Genomic DNA, 19608 nt, shown 5'->3' with positions numbered 1-19608 from the left:
AAAGCCTACAAAGCCTCATTTTCTAGATAAGGTCCGTTCAGAGGCCCCAGTGGACACAAGTCGGGGAGGGGGACTATTCAACCCAGTAACCCTCATCATTACGTTCTTACGATCCACACTATTGGAATGTGTGTCCATTTCATTCATTTGGACTGCTGTATGGAAGTCCTCTGTGGAAGGATACCAGAATGTATTCATTCCTTCTCCTGATAATGAAACTTGCCTGGTCTTCAGTTTTCTCCATTTCCGACAAGGCTGCAATTAATCTCCCTGAACCTGTCTCCTGGAGTTTTTTAGGGCAGTATTTTTCAACCTGCCCAACAAGATCCATTAGTGGTTGTGAAATCAATTTAGTGGGTTGCAAACACAATTTTCCCTTTAATGAAACGAAATTAACTAGACCATATGAGAGCGCATGCGCATAGATGGGGTAAGGCTTGCCCCGTGGAACTGTTTCAGGTATATAAAGTCTCAATGTGAGCAGAAGTGTTTACAAGCCACGGCTCTGAAGGACATGGCTGGCAATGGACTTGCCCTGCCAAGGCTTTGTTGGATTCTGTCAAATTACTCTTAAACCTAATTTGTCTGTCCATTTACACTTCCATCAACTCCTGGTTAACACTTGGCATGATCAAAATTTTTAATTTTTGCCAGGCCAGTGGGTTGTCATCCTGCTTCCTGGAGGTGGAAACTGAGGCTCAGAGAGAGCAGAAACTCAAGGAACTGGGAGGTGGACCCTTCCATCCTGACTACAAAGACCTGGTCTTCATTTAGTTTGAGATGAAAAATCAAAGAGTCCACAAATTAAGGATTCTCAGGTTCTAAGAGATAAGAGATGGGGGCTGAGGAGGGAAGTGGGGGCCTCACATCTCATCCTAAACCTTCTCCCTCTCCTTCTACCTCAGTTTTTGAGGATTCAGTGAGAAAATGAATCGACAGGGGTCAACAGAGTGTTTAATAAATGCCTTGTTGTTGTTCAGTCACTCAGTGGTTTCTGACTCTTTACAATCCCACGGACTGCAGCACGCCAGGCTTCCCTGTCCTTCACCATCTCCCGGAGCTTGCTCAAACTCATGTCCATTGAGTTGGTGATGCCATTCAACCATCTCGTCCTCTGTGGTCCCCTTTTCCTCCTGCCTTCAATCATTCTCAGCATCAGGGTCTTTTCTAATGAGTCAGCTCTTTGCATCAGGTGGCCAAAGTATTGGAGCTTCAGCTTCAGCATCAGTCCTTCCAATGAATTTTCAGGGATTTCCTTTAGGACTGACTGATTTGATCCATTATTATTACTATTATTCTCTGATTAGAAATTCTCTGTGCTGTGTGCTTAGTCGCTTCAGTCGTGTCTGACTCTATGCCACCCCATGGACTGTAGCCCTCCAGGCTCCTCGGTCCATGGGTATTCTCCAGGCAAGAATACTGGAACAGGTTTCCATGCCCTGCTCCAGGGGCTCTTCCCAACTCAGGGATCGAACCCAGGTCTCCCGCACTGCAGGCAGATTCTTTACTGTCTGAGCCACCAGGGAAGAAATTCTCTAGGTATGGGCATATTTGTAATCACAAATAGGCCAGTTTCCTGGCCGGGGCGTGGCCAGGAAGCCAGGGGGCATGGCCTGGATCCCTTGAGAGACGGAGGGAGGGTCCGACCCACCAGGGCCCAGCCCCGCGCGCAGCCCTGGCTAGGTAGCGGCTTCTCTCCAGCCCTGCTCTGGGCAGCTGCTGCAGCCATGAGCCCCATCTTCTGCCTCACCCCCTGGGGACCCAGAAGCCCCCACCACCTCCTTTGGAAATCTGAGTGTCTCAACTCCAGCCTGATTTCTCTCAGGCCCCTGTTTATGGGGACCCAGGAATTATGTCACCAGATTCCTGCCCCCTCAGACACCCTCCTCCCAACTCCTGCTCTTAGGGGACCCACGGGTCGGGGCACACTGTGTTTCTTCTCTGGGACAGAAGGGTCGCACTATTTCCCTAACGTTTCCTCCTAGAAGGTTCAGCTCTAACCTTTAATCCCATGCCACGACCAATGACCAAAACTTTGACCCACGACCCAGGAAAGCTACCTCCCAACACCACTCCCCTTCACGGTCTGGGTAGCTAAACTCCAAGCCCCACCCTAGCCCCCAATAAAAGTCCTAGATTTCCCCCAACCCCTCCTCCATTGCTAACTTGGGACCCAGCCCCCCACCCCTCGGCAGAAAGGGCCCAGGCATCGGACCTGCGATTCCCACCCACCCAGGAAGTCCTGTCGCTACCCACCAAAGCCACCCCATCCGGCTTTCCTCTGGGGATCGGACGTGAGAAACCCCATCTCTAAGGAACCCAGGTGCCAGAGCCCCCAGCCCCCGCCCCCGTGGAGCACACGGGTACCGGCAGTCACCTCCCCCGGTTCTCCAGGGCCCGCCCTTACCTCTTCCGCCCCGTCCCGCCCCTACCTGGGGCTGGGCGGTGCCGGGCCTTTCTCCGCAGGTCCCCGTCCCTCCTCCGGCATCAGAAGGACCCATGGCTGCGGCGGCCCTGCGGGGACGACAGTGGGGAGAATCCCGCGCGTTCGGCCGCGCAGTGAGGCTGCTGCAGCGCCTGGAAGAACAATGCGGGGACCCCCGGCTCTCCTCGAGTCCCCCCTCCCTTCGGGACCTGCTGCCCCGCACGGCGCAGCTGCTGCGCCAAGTGGCGCAAGCCCGGCGGGAGGCCGGCGGAGGCGTCCCCGAGGGTCCCGGGGGGCCGTGGGACTTTCTGATGGTCTATCTGGCTAACCTGGAGGCCAAGAGCAGGCAGGTGGCGGCGCTGCTGCCACCCCACGGCCGAAAGATCGCCAACGACGAGCTCTTCCGGGAGGGCTCCAGACTCAGGTGAGCCCTTGCGCCGGGACAAAGGTTGAGATCGTCAGTGGGGCTGTCTCAGGAGTCCCGATCGCAAGCCCTTCTCCGTGAAAGAACCTGAGAAACTAAGCCTCCCAGGTTTTTTTTCCTTCTTTGGGCATGGAGACCCTGAGCTCACCATGTCCCCTTCTTTCTTGGCTCAGAAGCGGGCTGTTCGCCCCGAGGATTTAGACACACATTACGGAACGTGGGGACCCCAGGAAGCTTCCTGCATGGGGAGCACTGGAGAAAGAGCTCTGAAGCCCCCATCACCAACCCTGCCCCGGACACTCTCAGAGCCTGTCTTTAGTTCCTTAGCCTGTCTTTAGTTCCTTGGGTGGCTAGCTCAGGACCTAGGGCTTTTTTTTTTTTTCTTTTTGTCTGCAGGCTGCCTGCTCTGAATTTCCAAGAAAGGGCTGTTGAGTGACAGGGGCAGAGTTTTGAGGTCTAGAGCCAGAACAAGGCTTGGAACAGTAGCTCTCAACCCCAACAGGCCCCCAAGCCCTTTCTTTAGAGCAAATATTTCCTGGTATCTCTTTAAATCTATCCTGAAATGACATACATTGGGTGAATAACCTACCTACTCATAATTCTTAAAAAAAAAATCACTATAATGCCCAAATTGTAGTATAAGGGAATGATCAAAGGAATGTTCTTTATAATAAAATTATTTATATTTGGAATGAAAATGCCAAGGCACTGTTACAGTTACTCTGGAAGGCAGAATTGACTGGTTCTTCTACACTTGTACCTGGGAGAAATAATCATCCATTACTGAACGAAAGAGACTTCCCTTGACACATAGGATAGTGAATCTCTGTAAAATTCAGAATTGATTTTCAATGTGAAAAAAAATGCTTCTGTAGGGTTAGGACTCTGCTTTCACTGCAGAGCCAGGATTTGATCTCCGGTCAGGGACCTAAGATCCCACAAGCCAAGAAAAGAAAAGCTTATGTAAAATGGAATTGGACTCTAAGCTCAGATCACTGTAACCGAATTTTCCATCTTCACAAATGTGTGATGGGACACTGGAAAGTTGAGTAGGGGGTGGGTAAAATCTTACTGGAGGGGATGCTGCTGCTGCTGTTAAGTCGCTTCAGTCGTGTCCGACTCTATGCGACCCCATAGACTGGCAGCCTGCCAGGCCCAGCCACCCCTGGGATTCTCCAGGCAAGAACACTGGAGTGGGTTGCCATTTCCTTCTCCAATGCATGAAAGTGAAAGGTGAAAGTGAAGTCGCTCAGTCGTGTCTGACTCTTAGCGACCCCATGGATTGCAGCCTACCAGGCTCCTCCGTCCATGGGATTTTCCAAGCAAGAGTACTGGAGTGGGGTGCCATTGCCTTCTCCGACTGGAGGGGATAGTCCCCCACAATCTAGCCTCAAGCAAATTTCTAGAAGTTCCTTAGAAGGGTAGTGTAACTCCACTGAGCACCACTGTTCTAGATTCAGTAGGTTCTAGAAACTAGGAAGCTTAGGGACTCAGTGAATGGCTCAATGGATTTTCTAGAGTCATGAGGTCGTAGCAACTCTTTGATGGAGATTCTAGACCAGGACTTTCTACAAAAATCTAATGGAAGCAACATATGTAGTTTTTCATTTTCCAGTAGACATATTACAAAAAGTTTTTTTAAGCAGGTGAAATGAATTGCAGAAACTTTTAAAAATCCATTATATCCAAAATATTATGAGCTCAACTTATAATCAATAAATATAAGGTGATGCTTAATGCAATAATTCACATTCTTTTTTTTTTTCCTTTTGCACTAGTGAAAGTCACTCAGTCATGTCCAACTCTTTTCGACCTCATGGACTATATGATTCATGGAATTCTCCAGGCCAGAATACTTTCCCTTCTCTAGGGGATCTCCCCAACCCAGGGATCAAACCCAGGTCTCCCACATTGCAGGCAGATTCTTTACCAGCTAAGCTACCAGGGAAAGGATACCCACTCCACTATTCTGGCCCAGAGAATTCCATGGACTGTATAGTATTATCCATGGGGTAGAAAAGAGTTGGACATGACTGAGCAACTTTCACTTTCACTTTTGCACTGAGTTTCTGAAACCTAGTGTATGTTTCACATTTAGAACACATTTCAAGTTGGACCAGTCACATGTGAATAGTGACTGCGTTACAGACTGTGGGAAGGGAGGATGCTTAGAAACTATCAAGGGTTTCCCTATAAAAAGCATCAAGAATCCAACAGAGCTGGAGGCTATTAATATAAAATAATAAGAACAGTAACTAATTAACATGCCCTGAATGCTGACTGTATACCAGGTTGTGCCTGGCATCTTATGTGCTCATAAGATGGGTAAGAATCCTCATCGTGCACCACCCCCCACCCCACCATGAGGCAGGGGCTGTACTTATCCTGTATTTATACCCATTTCACAGCTGAGGAAACTGAGGCTTGAAGAGGGAAAAAGGAACTTGCCAAAAATCACAGAGCTAAGTGTCAGAGCTATCCTCTGCTGCTCCCCACACCCTGAGTGGTTCCTCAGGGAGGCAGTGAGCAGGAGGAAGCCCAGTGGTTCACCACCCAGGGCTGCTTAAACCAACAGGGAGTCTCTGAGCTCAGACTGCCCTAAATGGCCCCAGCCCCAATGCTCCCCACATCTGACTAGGCAAGGCTTCGGACAGAGACTGGGATTCGTTTGCTGGGGGATGCCTCAGATATGAGGCGGTACCTCCCTTTCCTTCACAGATGGGGAAAGAGAGGTCCCCAGAGGGGACGCGTCAGGACTGTAACAGGTGGTCTCAGAACCGACTTTCATCGTGCACTAACATCTTAGAGGCTGGGGGTGTTCCCCACACAGCGTGAAAGGGTCAGTGGGGCTCCCAAGGTCAAGTCCAAGTCCTCAGAGCCCATCCCCGCAGGCGGCAACTGGCCAAGCTGGCCCTCATCTTCAGCTATATGCACGCGGAGCTGGATGCGCTCTTCCCCGGCGGCAGGTACTGCGGCCACACCTACCAGCTCACCAAGGTCTCCGCCCACACTTTCTGGAGGGAGCGCTGCGGAGCCCGGTGAGTGAGCGCCCACCGCAGGGCCCGCAGCGGCTAGAGCCCCATCCTGCCCCTGACCAGGCGCCCAGGAGTCAGGCGCCAGCCCCTCCTCCTCCAGACCCAGGATCCAGACCCCCAGCTCCTCCTCCTCCAGACCCAGGAGTCAGACCCCAGCCCCTCCCACAGACCCAGGATCCAGGCCCCCAGCCCCTCCTCCCCCAGACCCAGGATCCAGGCCCCCAGCCCCTAGTCCCTCAGACCCAGGAGTGCAGCCCCCGCTCCTTCCCAGGAGCTATGGCTCCCAGAGGCTTCATCTGCACCCCCCCATCCCCACCCCCACCTAGATGTGTGCTGCCCTGGGCTGAGTTTGAGGCGGTCTTATGCATCTGCCACCCTGTGGAGCCAGGCTCCACGGCCCTGGCCTTGCGCTCCACCATCGACCTCACCTGCAGCGGCCACGTGTCCATCTTCGAGTTTGACATCTTCACCAGGCTCTTCCAGGTCAGGGAAGGCCAGGGTCTGAAGCCCAGACTCTTGAGTCCTGGGGAAGGAGAGGTTGGGAGCCCAGACTCCTGGGTCTGTGGGAGGAGGGGCTGGGGGCCTGGACTCCTGAGTCCTGGAGGTGGAAGGGCCTGGAGTCTTCTATGTCAAAGATATTCCTGAGGCCCACTGTGGGTGTGAGTGAGATGTCTGTGTTCTTGGATCCCGGGAGGCACTAGGAGCGCGGGCCACTTCCTCAGCCCCTCCCTGACCTCAGTGCTGCCCCGCCCTAGCCGTGGCCAACACTCCTCAAGAACTGGCAGCTCTTGGCGGTCAACCACCCGGGTTACATGGCCTTCCTCACATACGATGAGGTCCAAGCCCGTCTGCAGACTTTCAGAGACAAGCCAGGCAGGTAAAAGGGCTGGGCCTCGTGAGGAGGAGGCTGCAGGGGTCGCAGGGTCTGGATCCTGGGCTGGGGTGTCTGGGTGACCGAGACATCCTTCAGAAAGTAAGAACTGAAGGGCCATGGTACACGAACTGAAGGGCCGTGGTACACAGGACCCCAGAGAGTCGAGAACTCAGAGGAAGAATGCTGAGTGCCCCTGCCACCTATGTTGTCCTGGAACCACCTAAACCTGTCCACAGTCCAGCAGCTAAAGGGACAATACCCCTGATCCAGCAAGGGGACCCAAAGATCCTGCCCTGGTATACAATCTGTTTCTCATAGGTTAGAACCCACACATCTGTTAAATATTTTGAATGTGAACTCCCACCTGCTGGGAAACCAGACACTTGGGTCCTTAAAGTATTTCAAGCCGGGAGTTTTGAGCCATTGTATCCCAATAGAGGGCTAAAAATTGAGGGACTGAGCTACCTGGAACACCAAGAGGTTAAAGGAATAGGATGTCAGATTTCTGAGTCTTTGCAGGACAGAGGTGCAGGACCCCCAAGATGATATGTTAGCGCTTTTCCAGTTACACTTGAGACTGGTATAAAGGGAAAGAAAAAGGAATGAATCAACGGCCATAACTGAGAAGACCAGGTGTGGATTTCAGGAACAGCTGGATCCAGGTGCTCAAGTGCTGTTGTCAGAAATCAGTTCCTGTCCTTCCCCAGCTTTCCTCTGTGCTAGCCTCATTCTCAGACATAGTCTTTCCTTGTGGTGGCAAATGCTTTCCAGAAGCCACAGCTGTACACCCTACCGGCTTAGCATCCCCTATAGAAATGGGGTGCCTTTCTCCTATTACTTCCAGCAAAAGTCCCCGCGTCGTCTAAACCCAGTGACGGTGGAGGAGGAGCTTAACAGGTAAACTCTGCAGACATTCCCTAAAGTGGGGACAGGGACTAGTAGTGCCTCTTTTGCCTAAAAGGTAGGAAGTTTATGAAGGAGCAAGAATCTAGACACCTGGATCCCCAGCAGGGTGAGGGGCCGGGAGGTTCCAGAGTGGGTCAGCGGTGGCCACTCCCTCCCCCATCCCTTCCTACCTTTTCCTCCAGCTACATCTTCCGGCCCAGCTGCACTCGCCTGGGGAAGTGGGCCATCGGATACGTGAGCTCAGACGGCAGCATCTTGCAGACCATCCCTCTCAACAAACCCCTGTTCCAGGTGCTCCTGGAAGGACAGAAGGAAGGCTTGTGAGTCACCATCCTAGGAAGGATGAGCACGTCTGAGAGCACAGGGTTCGCAGGCGGCATGCCTTTGACAACATAAAATTGCAATACTGCCGTGTTCCAGCAGGTGGCAGGCAGAGGTGCAGGAAGGAACGCCTTGTCAGTTCGCACACAGCTGCCATGTTAAGCTAGCTGCAGGTCTAGGAGGAGTGTGTGGTAGCTAGGCACAACCCCAGAGGTCCCCTTCCTTGGACTTGCACTCAAGGCTTTTGCTTCTAGATATCCATGTCCTGTTCTAGAATCTAGACTGTGAGAGCAGAAGGAGAACTGAGCAATAAAGCTAGACTGGGGTTTTCAGTCTGTAATCTTGGCCGCCCCAGAGCCCCTCTTGCAGGATCTGACTTGTGTGGGACAGGAGGGGTGAAAAAGGTAGACAGCGTTCCTGAGTCTCACCTTGAAGGTTTAACCAGAGCCTCCTTAGCTCCTTATCATATCTATATGATATGCTGAGATAGATAATGGGTGGATCTATGATAGACGGATACATAGATGATAGGAAGAAAGAATAGATGAACAGATAGGCAGCTAGATAGGTAGGTAGGTAGGTAGATGGATGGATGACGTTGGATAGATAGATAGAATGGATGGATGGATAAATAGATATTGGGAGACAGATAAAATGGAGGATAGGTAGATTAGATAGGTAGCTAGATAAGTAGATGGATGGATGGATAGGTAGGTAGATATCCAGTTGTGTGCGTGCTAAGTCCATTCAGTCGTGTCCGACTCTTTGCAACCCCATGGACTGTAGCCCACCAGGCTCCTCTGTCCATGGAATTCTCCAGGCAAGAATACTGGAGTGGGTTCCATGCCCTCCTCCCTGGATCTTCCTGACCCACGGATCGAACCCACGTCTCCTGTATCTTCTGCATGGCAGGCGGATTCTTTACCACTGAGCCACCAGGGAAGCCCGTATTTCTATTTAAAGACGCCTGGTTTAATGTCGGTCGTTGATACATTCGCTTTGAGCTTGTGGCCAGCAGCACGTAGCTCCCGCCTGAACAAAGCTCATCTCCCACACGTATTTTCTCCATGAGGCACATCTTGGCCTTCCCATGCTTAGGCCCCTAGGCAGCACCTCAGCAGTCTGCCCAGGGGCGTTGAAACCAGCGCGGTCACCAGGAGAAGAACACATTTATAATATGAGAGCTCAGAGGAAAAGGCCAAATGCCGCCCGGTCCATACTCAGCTGTGAGCAGGCCTGGCTGTGAGTGACCGTGAAAGTGCCGCAGGGAGTATGGATGTTGGGCTTCCAAGTGCAGTTTAGCAAGTAGGCAAGTCTGCACATACAAAATCCACAAGTAATGAAAATCTACTGGGCATGTGTGTGTGTATTTATGTAAGCGTGCATGCTCAGTTGCTCAGTCATGTCTGAGTCTTTACAACCCCATGGATTGCAGCACGCCAGGCTTCCCTGGCATGCTATACACCTTAAGCTATATTATATATATATATACTATATACTCTAAGGTTCAGATTTCAGTGGAGGATTCCAGAGTTAAAATAAATGTGAACACCTTCCATCTGGTTTAACCCCTCTGATCTATGTACATGAGAGTGTACATGCACACACACACAATTCTGGAAATGGACAAGTCAAGAGAGAGGTGGGGAGGGGACCCCAAGCTCTCTCTACCTCACAGTGAAACAGTTTCTGGGTCTTTAGACATTGATCCTAGCAGTTCCCCTCTCACTGGGTGTTTATGTGTGGGGACTGAGTCCTGTGTGTTTTCTAAGCACTGTCTTACTGGATCCTCATCACCCATCTTTAGCCTAGGCATGATTACGTCCATTTTACAGAAGAGAAAACTGAGGCCAGTGAGGTAGAGTTGCCCAGTGCTGGTCACTTATGACTTGGATGGGAGACTCAGGGTGTGCAGAGCCTGGGGTGTCCTGGAGCCAGTCACTCAGACCTGGCCCACAGCACGACTGCATGGCCTCAGGCATCGCCTTTCTCATTCAGAGACCCGGTCACCCTCTGTGAAGTAAGAATAGTGTAGACAGACCAGGAGGTCCTTCTAGCCCTGTGGGCCTAAGACTGTAGGATCTGGTCACTCCTGCAATCTGTGACAAAGATGCTATTATGGGGACTTCCCCGGTGGTCCAGTGGATAAAACTCTGCACTCCAAATGCAGGGGGTCCAGGTTTGATCCCTGGTTGGAGAACTAGATCCTGCACGCTGCAACCAAGACGTGTCCCAGCCAAATAACTTTTAAAAAGAAAGGTGAGGGGTGAGCTGTGAAGGAAGCTGGTTTTGCAGTTTTAGGGGGAAAAAAGATGCTTTTACGCTGCGGCCTGAAGACTCTAGGATGAGTGAGGTTCTAGGAGGGCTGGACCTGAGGTTTGATGCTTCCTGGTTCTCATTCGTCTGGAGTTTCCAGAGCTGGAGTCCTTCTTTGGGGGTCTGAGGGGACAACTATCCCCAGGCCGGCCATGTATTTGGGACAGCCGCTCCAGGGTAGGGTGGGGGCGCTGGATGCCCCCCTCCCCGTACCCACCTCCTCCCTTCCCCCAGCTACCTCTACCCAGATGGGAAGAACCACAACCCGGACCTGACCGAACTCTGCCACATGGAACCGCATCAGCACATCCACGTGTCGGAGGTGAGGCCCAGGCCCCCACCCCGGCTCACCTGCCCCCCACCCACACTGCACCGCGGCTCAAGGATCCTCTCCCATGAGTCAGACTCCCAGAAGCCTTCAGGTTCTGTGCTGGCTTGGTGGCCATGTGACCTGGGGTAAATTGCTTGACCTCTCTGTTCCTTCTCTGGAAAACACTGCCCCTCCTGCCTCTTACCCCGGGGGTTTCCTGATAATGAAGCCAGGAAATGATACTGCTGAGATCATCAGGGCAGCTAATGCACTTTGTGCGTTCACCAGTGGCAGCTTTTAGTCTTCCAACCATCCCAAGGGGATGAAATGACAAACAAAATTTCGAGTATGAGTGTATCCCATGCAGAGACTTCCCTGGCAGTCCAGTGGTTAAGACTCTGCACTTCCAGTGCAGGGGGACACAGGTTGGATCCTTGGTCAGGGAACTAAGATCCCACATGCCATGCAGTGCAGTCGAAAATTTTTTTTAATTAAAAAAAAAAATTTAAGGTGTATCTATGCAATATTTGGGACACACTTAGATCTCAAAATGTGTTCACTGCTCATCCAAAAATCAAATTTAACAGGGCATCCTGTATGTTTATTGGCTGAATCTGGCAACCCTGAGTGTAGACCAGACCCAGAGAACAAGTCTGATAACGAAAGTACATGTAGGAGGCAGCTGGACACACAGCCTTGAACCTGGGAGAGGGTTCAATCAAGGCTGGTGCTGAGGTTCGGGACTCAGTCCCAGTGGCCCGACTTGCCTGCTCGAGGCTGACAGCACCTCTGCTTCCGGTGGTCCCCTTCTCACCTGGCAGGAGCAGCTGCAGCTCTACTGGGCCATGGACTCTACGTTTGAGCTCTGCAAGATCTGTGCCGAGAGCAACAAGGACGTGAAGATAGAGCCCTGCGGGCACCTGCTCTGTAGCCGCTGCCTGGCTGCCTGGCTGGTGGGTGTGACCCCGGCCTGCCTTCCCCACCTCCACCCTGTCCCCCCACCCCTTTCTTCCAATACAGCATCTCCCCTGAAGGCCGGAGGAGAAGGGGACGACAGAGGATGAGATGGTTGGATGGCATCACCAACGTGATGGTAATGAGCTTGAGCAAGCTCCGGGGGTTGGTGATGATGGACAGGGAAGCCTGGCGTGCTGCAGTCCGTGGGGTCGCACAGAGTCGGACACGACTGAGCGACTGAACTGAGAGCACCTCCCACATTCCTCGTCGACCACATGGGGAAACCGAGGCCCAGGGAGAGCAGAGGCTTGCTCCACCTGTGCCTCTGTCTCTCTCGCTCTACACCGGTCGCCTCTGTTTCTCCGTCTCCAGTTACATTATTCATGGAAAACGCTGCATTGGCCCCAATGGGAGACAGTGGTGTCTGCGGGACTGGCCACATTTAACATGCCCCGGGCATTTCGAGCCTGTAGCAGTCCCTCGCTGGGTGATCTGGACCAGTGGCTTTACCTCTCTGAGCCTTATCTGCCTTCTCAGGGGAATGCGGCTGAGGCTAGTGACCTCCCAAGGGAGGATTCAGGCCTCTGGGTAGAGGGAGCCCCTGTGGGTAAAGGGTGCCTAATAAACAGCTTATCCTTTGTGATGTAAGCGTTTGGCCTTAAGCTTTTGATTGGGGAGATTACCATAACAAAGACATCCCTCTTCCGGACTCAGCAACTAGCAAAACAACTAGATAAGGGACTATCAAGCCCTGAGCCTTGAAGTTTCCCCTGAAAAAGCCCTAGGTAACTGAGCATGGAGTGTCCTGCTTCTCTCTTCAGTCCCTGCTTCTTCCTCTTCTGCTTTAAATTTGCCAGTCAACAGTGAGCACCCGAAATCCTAGGCACCCCACTCCACCCCCAATAAAGGCAGAGCCCCAGGTCTGCCTCCTCTGCCCTCTACTCTCCAGGACCTCTGAGTAGTAAGTTTTGTTCTTCAAAAGTTCCCTGATGGTTGATGCTGAGATGCGCCCGGCAGTCTTAAGAACCAAACGGCTGGTCCAGCCGACACTGGCCCCAGTGGTGGTGGCAGGTGGTGTCTATGGGCGCCCCCGCCCCACAATGAATACATACAGGCCAGGCAAGTGTCTCAGGCATTCCTTTTGTTGCTCAGTCGCTCAGTTGTGTCTGACTCTTTGTGACTCTATGGACTGCAGCACACCAGGTTTCCCTGTCTTTCACCATCTCCTGGAGTTTGCTCAAACTCATATCCATTTGATAGAGTCGGTGATGCTATTTAATCATCTCATCCTCTGTCTCCCTCTTCTCTGCCCTCAATCTTTCCCAGCATCAGGGTCTTTTCCAATGAGTCGGCTCTTAGCATCAGGTAGCCAAAGTATTGGAGCTTCAGCATCAGTCCTTCCAATGAATATTCAGGGTTGATTTCCTTTAGGCTTGACTGGTCTGATTTCCTTGCAGTCCAATGGAATCTTAGGAGTCTTCCCCAGGCATTCCTACCCCATAGTATCCCTACCCTGAATATTCATTGGAAGGACTGATGCTGATGCTCCTCCTGACCTCAGGCAGCCCCTCCTTCCCATCCTACATCTCTCTCTCTCCATCTTTCTCTCTTCCTTCTCCTCTCTCTCTCTCTGTTTCCCTCCCTCTGTCCTCCCCACATGACTCGGTGGAGGATAAAGGCCCCTGTCATCCCAGGGGACATGGTGGGAACAGGGAGACCCTGATCTTTTCCCTCTCCACCTTCCCCAGTGCTCAGACAGCCAGACCTGCCCCTTCTGCCGCTGCGAGATCAAGGGCCAAGAGGCTGTGAGTATCCATCAGTTCCACGTCAGTGCCACTGTGGAGGACCCAGAGCACAGCAGTGATGAGGAGGAGCTGGAGCAGGTGAGCAGGGCCAGGCAGGAGCTGGAACGGGAATCCCTAGGATCTAAGGGAGGAGGGATGGGGGCCTGGACCCCTGGGTCTGAGAGAGGAGGGAGCTGGTGACAGGCTTCTGGGGTCCCAAGGACACAACCTTTCACCTCCCCTACGGTCTGGGGCTATGACTTTCTCTAGTATAACCCTCCTGAGGGTAGGACTTTGTCTCATTCTTCATTCTACCTCCAAAGCCTACAAAGCACCTGAATGCTGGGCCTCCTGGCAGGGGCACATGTAGATGAACAGAAAATGACGGCTCACACGCCCTCCCCACCCTCTGTCTCCCTTAGATGGCCCCTTCAGGTCCTCCCCTGCCCCCTCGGCTGGATCTGTGTCCCAAGAGCCCCAGCAGCAAAGGCCACCTGAACGTGGTGAGTGGGGCACTGGTCTGGGGTAGGCAGGCAGCTCCCGTTCACCCCTGGGGTCCCCAGTCTGGCCGGATGCCTAGGAGTGCAGGCCCGGCACCCATTCTTTGCACCCATTTACAGATGCCATCTGACATCCATACCTCTATGGCCTCTTTTCTTCTTCTCTCCCTTACGCACCCCACCTCACTGGCTTTCTGGCTCCTCTTGCAGCATCCCAGGCATGCCCTACCCCAGGGCCTTTCACCAGCTGTTCCCTCTGCTTAGATCTCCTTTCCCAAGCTTCACTTTCCCATCCCCTCCTTAGGGAGGCCTTCCCTGACCACCTATTGAAAATAGCGCCCCCATGGGGCTACCTTGGACTGTGCTGGTGGCTCAGACAGTAAAGAATCTGCCTACAATGAAGGAGACCTGGGTTCGATCCCTGGGTTGGGAAGATCCCCCAGAGAAGGGAATGGCTACCCACGCCAGTATTCTTGTCTGGAAAATCCCACAGATAGAGGAGCCTGGTGGGCTACAGTCCATGGGGCTGAAAAGAGCTGGACACAACGGAGGACTAACAGGTTCACTTTCTGGGGCTTCCCTGGTGGTCCAGCGGTATAGACTCCTAGCTTCCCTTTCAGGGAGCACGGGTTCAATCTCTGGTCGGGACGTTCCGCATGCTATGGGGTGTGGCCAAAAAAGAAAATGGTGCCCCTCACCCGCACCCTCCCGTCCCTCCAAGCCCACCTGTCTGAACTCCCCCTGTGCGTTCACCAGGCTGGCAGAGCATATAACCCATTGTTTTCTGTCACCATCAGCAGGCTGTCATCTTCCCAAAAGTTAGGACTTTGCCCCATTCTCTGTTATGTGAACCGTGCCTGACACACAGTAGGTGCTCAAGAAACAGACATTGAATGAGCCAGTGGAGTGAGCCTTCCCCATAGCCCTAGGAAGTCGAAAATGTTTCTCTCCTCATTTTCCAGAAGAAGAAAAAAAAAAAAAAAAGACTCAGAGAGGAGACTGCACCTGCCCAAACACACAGCCTGAAAGAAGAGAAAACCCTTAAACAAAACAAAACCAAAAAATCTGTTTATTTTCTTAGCAAGCCCCCACCTTGCTTTTTTTTCCCCCTGCACTCTTCACCCAAGCATTTTCCAAGTCCCGGCTTCCTGGCGTGGGGGCGGGGGGTAAGAGGAGGTCTCTGTTAGGTTTCAGGCTGAATACACACCAGATCCAATCGATACTGGGCAGTCTTCAAACAAACAGCTCAGGAAGTCCGGGAACATTATTCGACCACAGAAAACAGGAGAGCCAGCCGGGGAGAGGGGGGCCGGGGAGAGGGGGAGGCGGGCGGTGACACCAGCCAGGGAAGCTAAAAACAGATCTCGACCTGCAGCCAAAACCAAATGGAAACAGTGAGAGGTACTCAGCCGGCTCCCAGCGGACGATGAAAGGGACACAGGGCAACGGGCCTCTCTGGCCAGAGGGTCGCACCGTCCCTGAGGCTGTGCCCTCCGCCCGGCAGACTCTTTCCTCCTCTGCCCAGACCCTTCCCAGTTCAAATTCCAGCCAACTCTTCTTCCTTCATTGCTTGAAACATGCTGCAGGAGGGAGCCCCGGCCTGTTATTTCCCAGCAAGGTGACTGTCATAATGAAAATAGCTCATCTATGTGTGTATAACTCTTGCTATAGGCCTAGGGCTACTTTTTTTTTTTTTTTTTTAATTTTTGGCCATGCCACGCAGCATGCGGGATCTTTTTTTTCCCTGACCAGGGATCAAACCCGTGCCCCCTGCAGGGGAAGTGCGAAGTCTTAACCACTGGACTGCCAGGGAAGCTCCTGGCACGGTTTTGTTTTGTTTTGGTTTTGCTGCACCAGGTCTTCATTGCTTTGCGTGGGCCTTCTCTAGTGGCAACCAGTGGGGGCTACTTGTAATCAAGGTGCCTGGGCTCCTCGGGCATCTCTAGCTGTGGCCCACGGGCTTAGTTGCTCGGTGGCATGTGGAATCTTCCCAGGCCAGGGATCGAACCCTTGTCCCCTGCATTAGCAGGCCTATTCCTATCCACTGTGCCACCAGGGAAGTCCCTCCCTGGTGCTGATTTTTAATGCTGTCATTTAGTTGCCATGACAATCTGATAAGGTAGATGCTATTATGACCCCTATTACATAGAGGAGTACACTGAGGCTCCAAGATCCGAAGGCCACCCAGCTCAAGGATGTGAGAGTCAGGCCCCTGGCTTCAGACTCCAGAGTCCATCCTTGTTTTTCTTGTCTGTGAAATGGGCGTGATGCCAGTCCTTGCCATATGGGTATGATGAATCCCCTGACTGGGCATGCTCCCTCACAACGCTGTTCTCCAGCAGAGAAATCCCCCTTCGGGGGTTGAAACAGTCATTCAAAGGGACCCAGGCACCTTGCTGAGGCCACTGGGGATCTCTCTCATCCTCAGTGCCTACACGTGGAGTATATGGGGGCAAGCATGGCATGGGCCCCATGGGTTGTGAGGAAGTCAGCAAGATTGGGCATTTGTAACCTGAATCAGATCCCCTCCCTCACCTCTCAGAAGCCCCCAAGACCTCAGGACTCCAAGAATTAAAGCCACCGTCCTCTCCATCAGCCCATAAGGCCTGGGGATCGGACCCCTCCCCACCGCTCTGACCTCCCAGAACCCCCTCAACTCCTTTCCAGCATCAATGGACTCCTTACTGGTCTAACAAAACCAGCAAGCCCACCACCCATTGCAACACTTCTGCTCACATCTTTCTTGCACTCAGAATTCTGCTCAATTTCCGCCTCCTCCAAGAAGCTTTCCCCAGTCACCCTCAGGTCCGATCACCACCCTCTTCACATTTCCTTGTTCATGCACTAATGACTCATGTTAAACCTCTTCCTTAATAGACTATTGGCTCCATGAGGACAGAGATTTTTGTCTGTCTAGTTCCTGCTGTCTCTTCAGAGCCCACAACAGTGGCTGACACACTGTAGCTACTCAGGAAATTTGTGGGATGGATGGATGAATAAACAAATGAATAGGTAGATTGCTGGGTAGATGGGTGGATGAACAGATGGATGGATGGACAGTCGGACAGATGGATGGATGAGGGGATAGAAGGGGGAATGGCTGGATGGGTAGATATCTGGATGAATGGGTAGATATCTGGATGGATGGGTAGATATCTGGATGGCTGGATGGATAGGTAAGAAGATGGGTAGATGGATGGATGGATGGACAGATGGATGGAAGGGTGGATGGATAGATGGATGGATGGGTGAATGGATGGATGGCTAGGTGAGCAGATGGGTGGATGGATGGATGGCTAGATGGGTGGATGGGTGGATGGATGGACAGATGGATGGGAGGGTGGATGGATAGATGGATGGATGGGTGAATGGATGGATGGCTAGGTGAGCAGATGGGTGGATGGATGGATGGCTAGATGGGTGGATGGGTGGATGGATGGACAGATGGATGGGAGGGTGGATGGATAGATGGATGGATGGGTGAATGGATGGGTGGCTAGGTGAGCAGATGGGTGGATGGATGGGTAGCTAGACGGGTGAATGGATGGATGGATGGGTGGAGGTAGGGATGGGTGAATGGATGGGTGGATGTATGGATAGACAAACAAAAATTTTTTCTACTCAAGCCAGAGGTGTTAGGGGAACAAAACAGCATGGACTAGGGACAAGACCCTACCATGCTGCCCCCGAGTGCACACCCCTGCTCCGCCATCACATGTAACCCCTGTCCAGGCCTGTGAGATGAAGTACTGCTGCAGCTTATCTGTGAGATTTCTTAATCTCCTCCCCTGCAGGCACCTCCGACCCTTCCCAGACTTCGAGCTCCTCTTCCCTTGCCAAGATTCTGGACTGCGGCTTCAGCCCCGTGGGAAGTCACCTCCAGCCCCCAGGCCAGGGAGGGAGCCCGAGGGTGAGTGCAGAGGGCAGCTGGGGCTGGGACTCCGGGGTCTGAGGGAAGAGGGGGTGGGGGCCAAAGGGGAACCCTGGTGCTAGGAAATCGACATCGCCTTTAAACTCTTGCCATCGCAGAAACTCCTGAAGCGAAAGTCTCCCCTTCCATGTGCCCCTGAGGGATCCGTGAAGGCCTGGATGCCAGGTGAGGCGCCCTTCCCACCCAGGCTCCTGCCCTCAGCCTGGCCCTGCTCACCCCACCCCATCTTGCTGTGATACTATCTAAACCGCCTCTCTTTCTGCCCCACAGGGCACCAAGATGTGCTGCGTGAAGGGAGCCCCAGGGGCTGGAAGGGGTTTGCAATGCAAAATAAACTGCCGAGCCCAGTCTGTCCTCTGGTGTGTGGAGGAGTGTGGCAGCCACTAGGGGGCAGCTTGGCGTAGGTGGCGGTGCCCGAGGCCTGATCCCCACCTGCTTAACACAAGCCTCTGGGTTCCCAGAGTCAAGAGTGGAGGACCCAGCTCCTCTGGATCCAGGAGTCTAGACACCCAGACCCCTCCCCTCTCAGACCCAGGAATCCCGCCCTCAGGACTTAGAACTTGGGAATTCTCAGAGAATCAAGCATCAGACTGCCTTTCCTCATCATGGCAAAAAAAAAAAAAATCCTGAACCCAGACCCAGATGCTGCTGCTGCTAATTGCTAAGTCATGTCCAACTCTTTGCAACCCTGTGGACTGAGCCTGCCAAGCTCCTCTGTCCATGGGATTTCTCCCAGGCAAGGATACTGGAGTGGGTTGCCATTTCCTTCTCCAGGGGATCATCCCTGACCCAAGGATTGAACAGGAGCCTCCTGCTTGGCAGGCAGTTTCTTTACCACTGAGCTACCAGTGAAGTGAAAGTGAAAGTCACTCAGCCGAGTCCAACTCTGTGACCCCATGGACTATACAGTCCATGGAATTCTCCAGGTCAGAATACTGGAGTGGGTAGACTTTCCCTTCTCCAGGGATCTTCCCAACCCAGGGATCAAACCCAAGTCTCTCAGGAGCGACTTTCACTTTCACTTTCTTTACCAGCTGAGCCACAAGGGAAATCCAAGAATACTGGAGTGGGTACCCTATCCCTTCCTTCTCCAGCGGATCTTCCCGACCCAGGAATCCATCCAGGGTCTCCTGCACTGCAGGTGGATTCTTTACCAACTGAGCTATCAGGGAAGCCCTCAAACCCAGATACCCAAGTTCTAATTCTCTTAGACAAAAAGCCCCCACGTTTCCTTGAGAGTGACACACCCAGTCTTCCCACAATCCATTCTCATCTCTCCTCCTTTCCTGGTGGGATCCTTCTTCCAAAGTAGCAATGGAAGTGTCTCCCCACTGCATCACTAATCCTGAAGGAACCCAAGCCTCCCTCTGCCTAAGTTTAAATCAGTTGCCATCCCGGCAGCCCCCACCCTGTGCTCAGTCCCAGGCCAGGCAAGGAGGGCAACGTAGAGGGCTGCAGGAACCCGGAGCAAACAGCTGATTCAGTTGAGGCGGTCAGGGAGGGCTTCTAGAAGGAGGGAACATCTAAGCTGCATCTGAAAAGATGAGTTAAAAGGTAATTCAGTTTAAACAGAATATGGAAGCATGCGTCACAGATTTAGTTACAAGGAACAGAAGCCTCCTCTGGGGCAGGAAGGGAATTGATTGAGAGGACTTGGGATCACTCACAGATTCCCAGAAGTGATTAGAGAATCAGGATCGGAAAGTGATCGAGGGAACACGACGGGCAGCTGGCTTCCAACCATAACCCAGCCACGGTCACACCACAGAACGTGTCTGAAGGGGATACGCTGGGGCCTCAGTGACCACTAGATGCTGGTCATCTC

The 19608-nt window shown here is 52.7% G+C and overlaps 1 protein-coding gene across 2 annotated transcripts; it reads left to right on the top strand.

Annotated features, from left to right (window-relative positions):
* The first annotated feature begins 2421 nt into the window (after positions 1-2421).
* CBLC (Cbl proto-oncogene C) lies at positions 2422-18137 on the top strand. 2 transcript variants are annotated; one of them, XM_027515521.1, is made up of 12 exons: positions 2422-2849; positions 5741-5887; positions 6211-6367; positions 6640-6761; positions 7847-7984; positions 10536-10623; positions 11433-11564; positions 13317-13451; positions 13775-13855; positions 17647-17762; positions 17882-17948; positions 18054-18137. In XM_027515521.1, the coding sequence occupies exons 1-11, from the start codon at positions 2500-2502 to the stop codon at positions 17889-17891; spliced, it is 1476 nt and encodes a 491-aa protein (XP_027371322.1). In that variant the 5' UTR covers positions 2422-2499; the 3' UTR covers positions 17892-17948; positions 18054-18137. The 2 variants fall into 2 exon arrangements, with proteins under 2 accessions (XP_027371322.1, XP_027371321.1); XM_027515520.1 differs by lacking the exon at positions 13775-13855.
* Positions 18138-19608: the final 1471 nt, after the last annotated feature.

This window comes from Bos indicus x Bos taurus, chromosome 18 (genome assembly GCF_003369695.1).
Source record: "Bos indicus x Bos taurus breed Angus x Brahman F1 hybrid chromosome 18, Bos_hybrid_MaternalHap_v2.0, whole genome shotgun sequence".
Classification (NCBI taxonomy): domain Eukaryota; kingdom Metazoa; phylum Chordata; class Mammalia; order Artiodactyla; family Bovidae; genus Bos; species Bos indicus x Bos taurus.
Note: the sequence above shows the minus strand (reverse complement) of the source record. Positions and strands in the feature narration are given on the sequence as shown.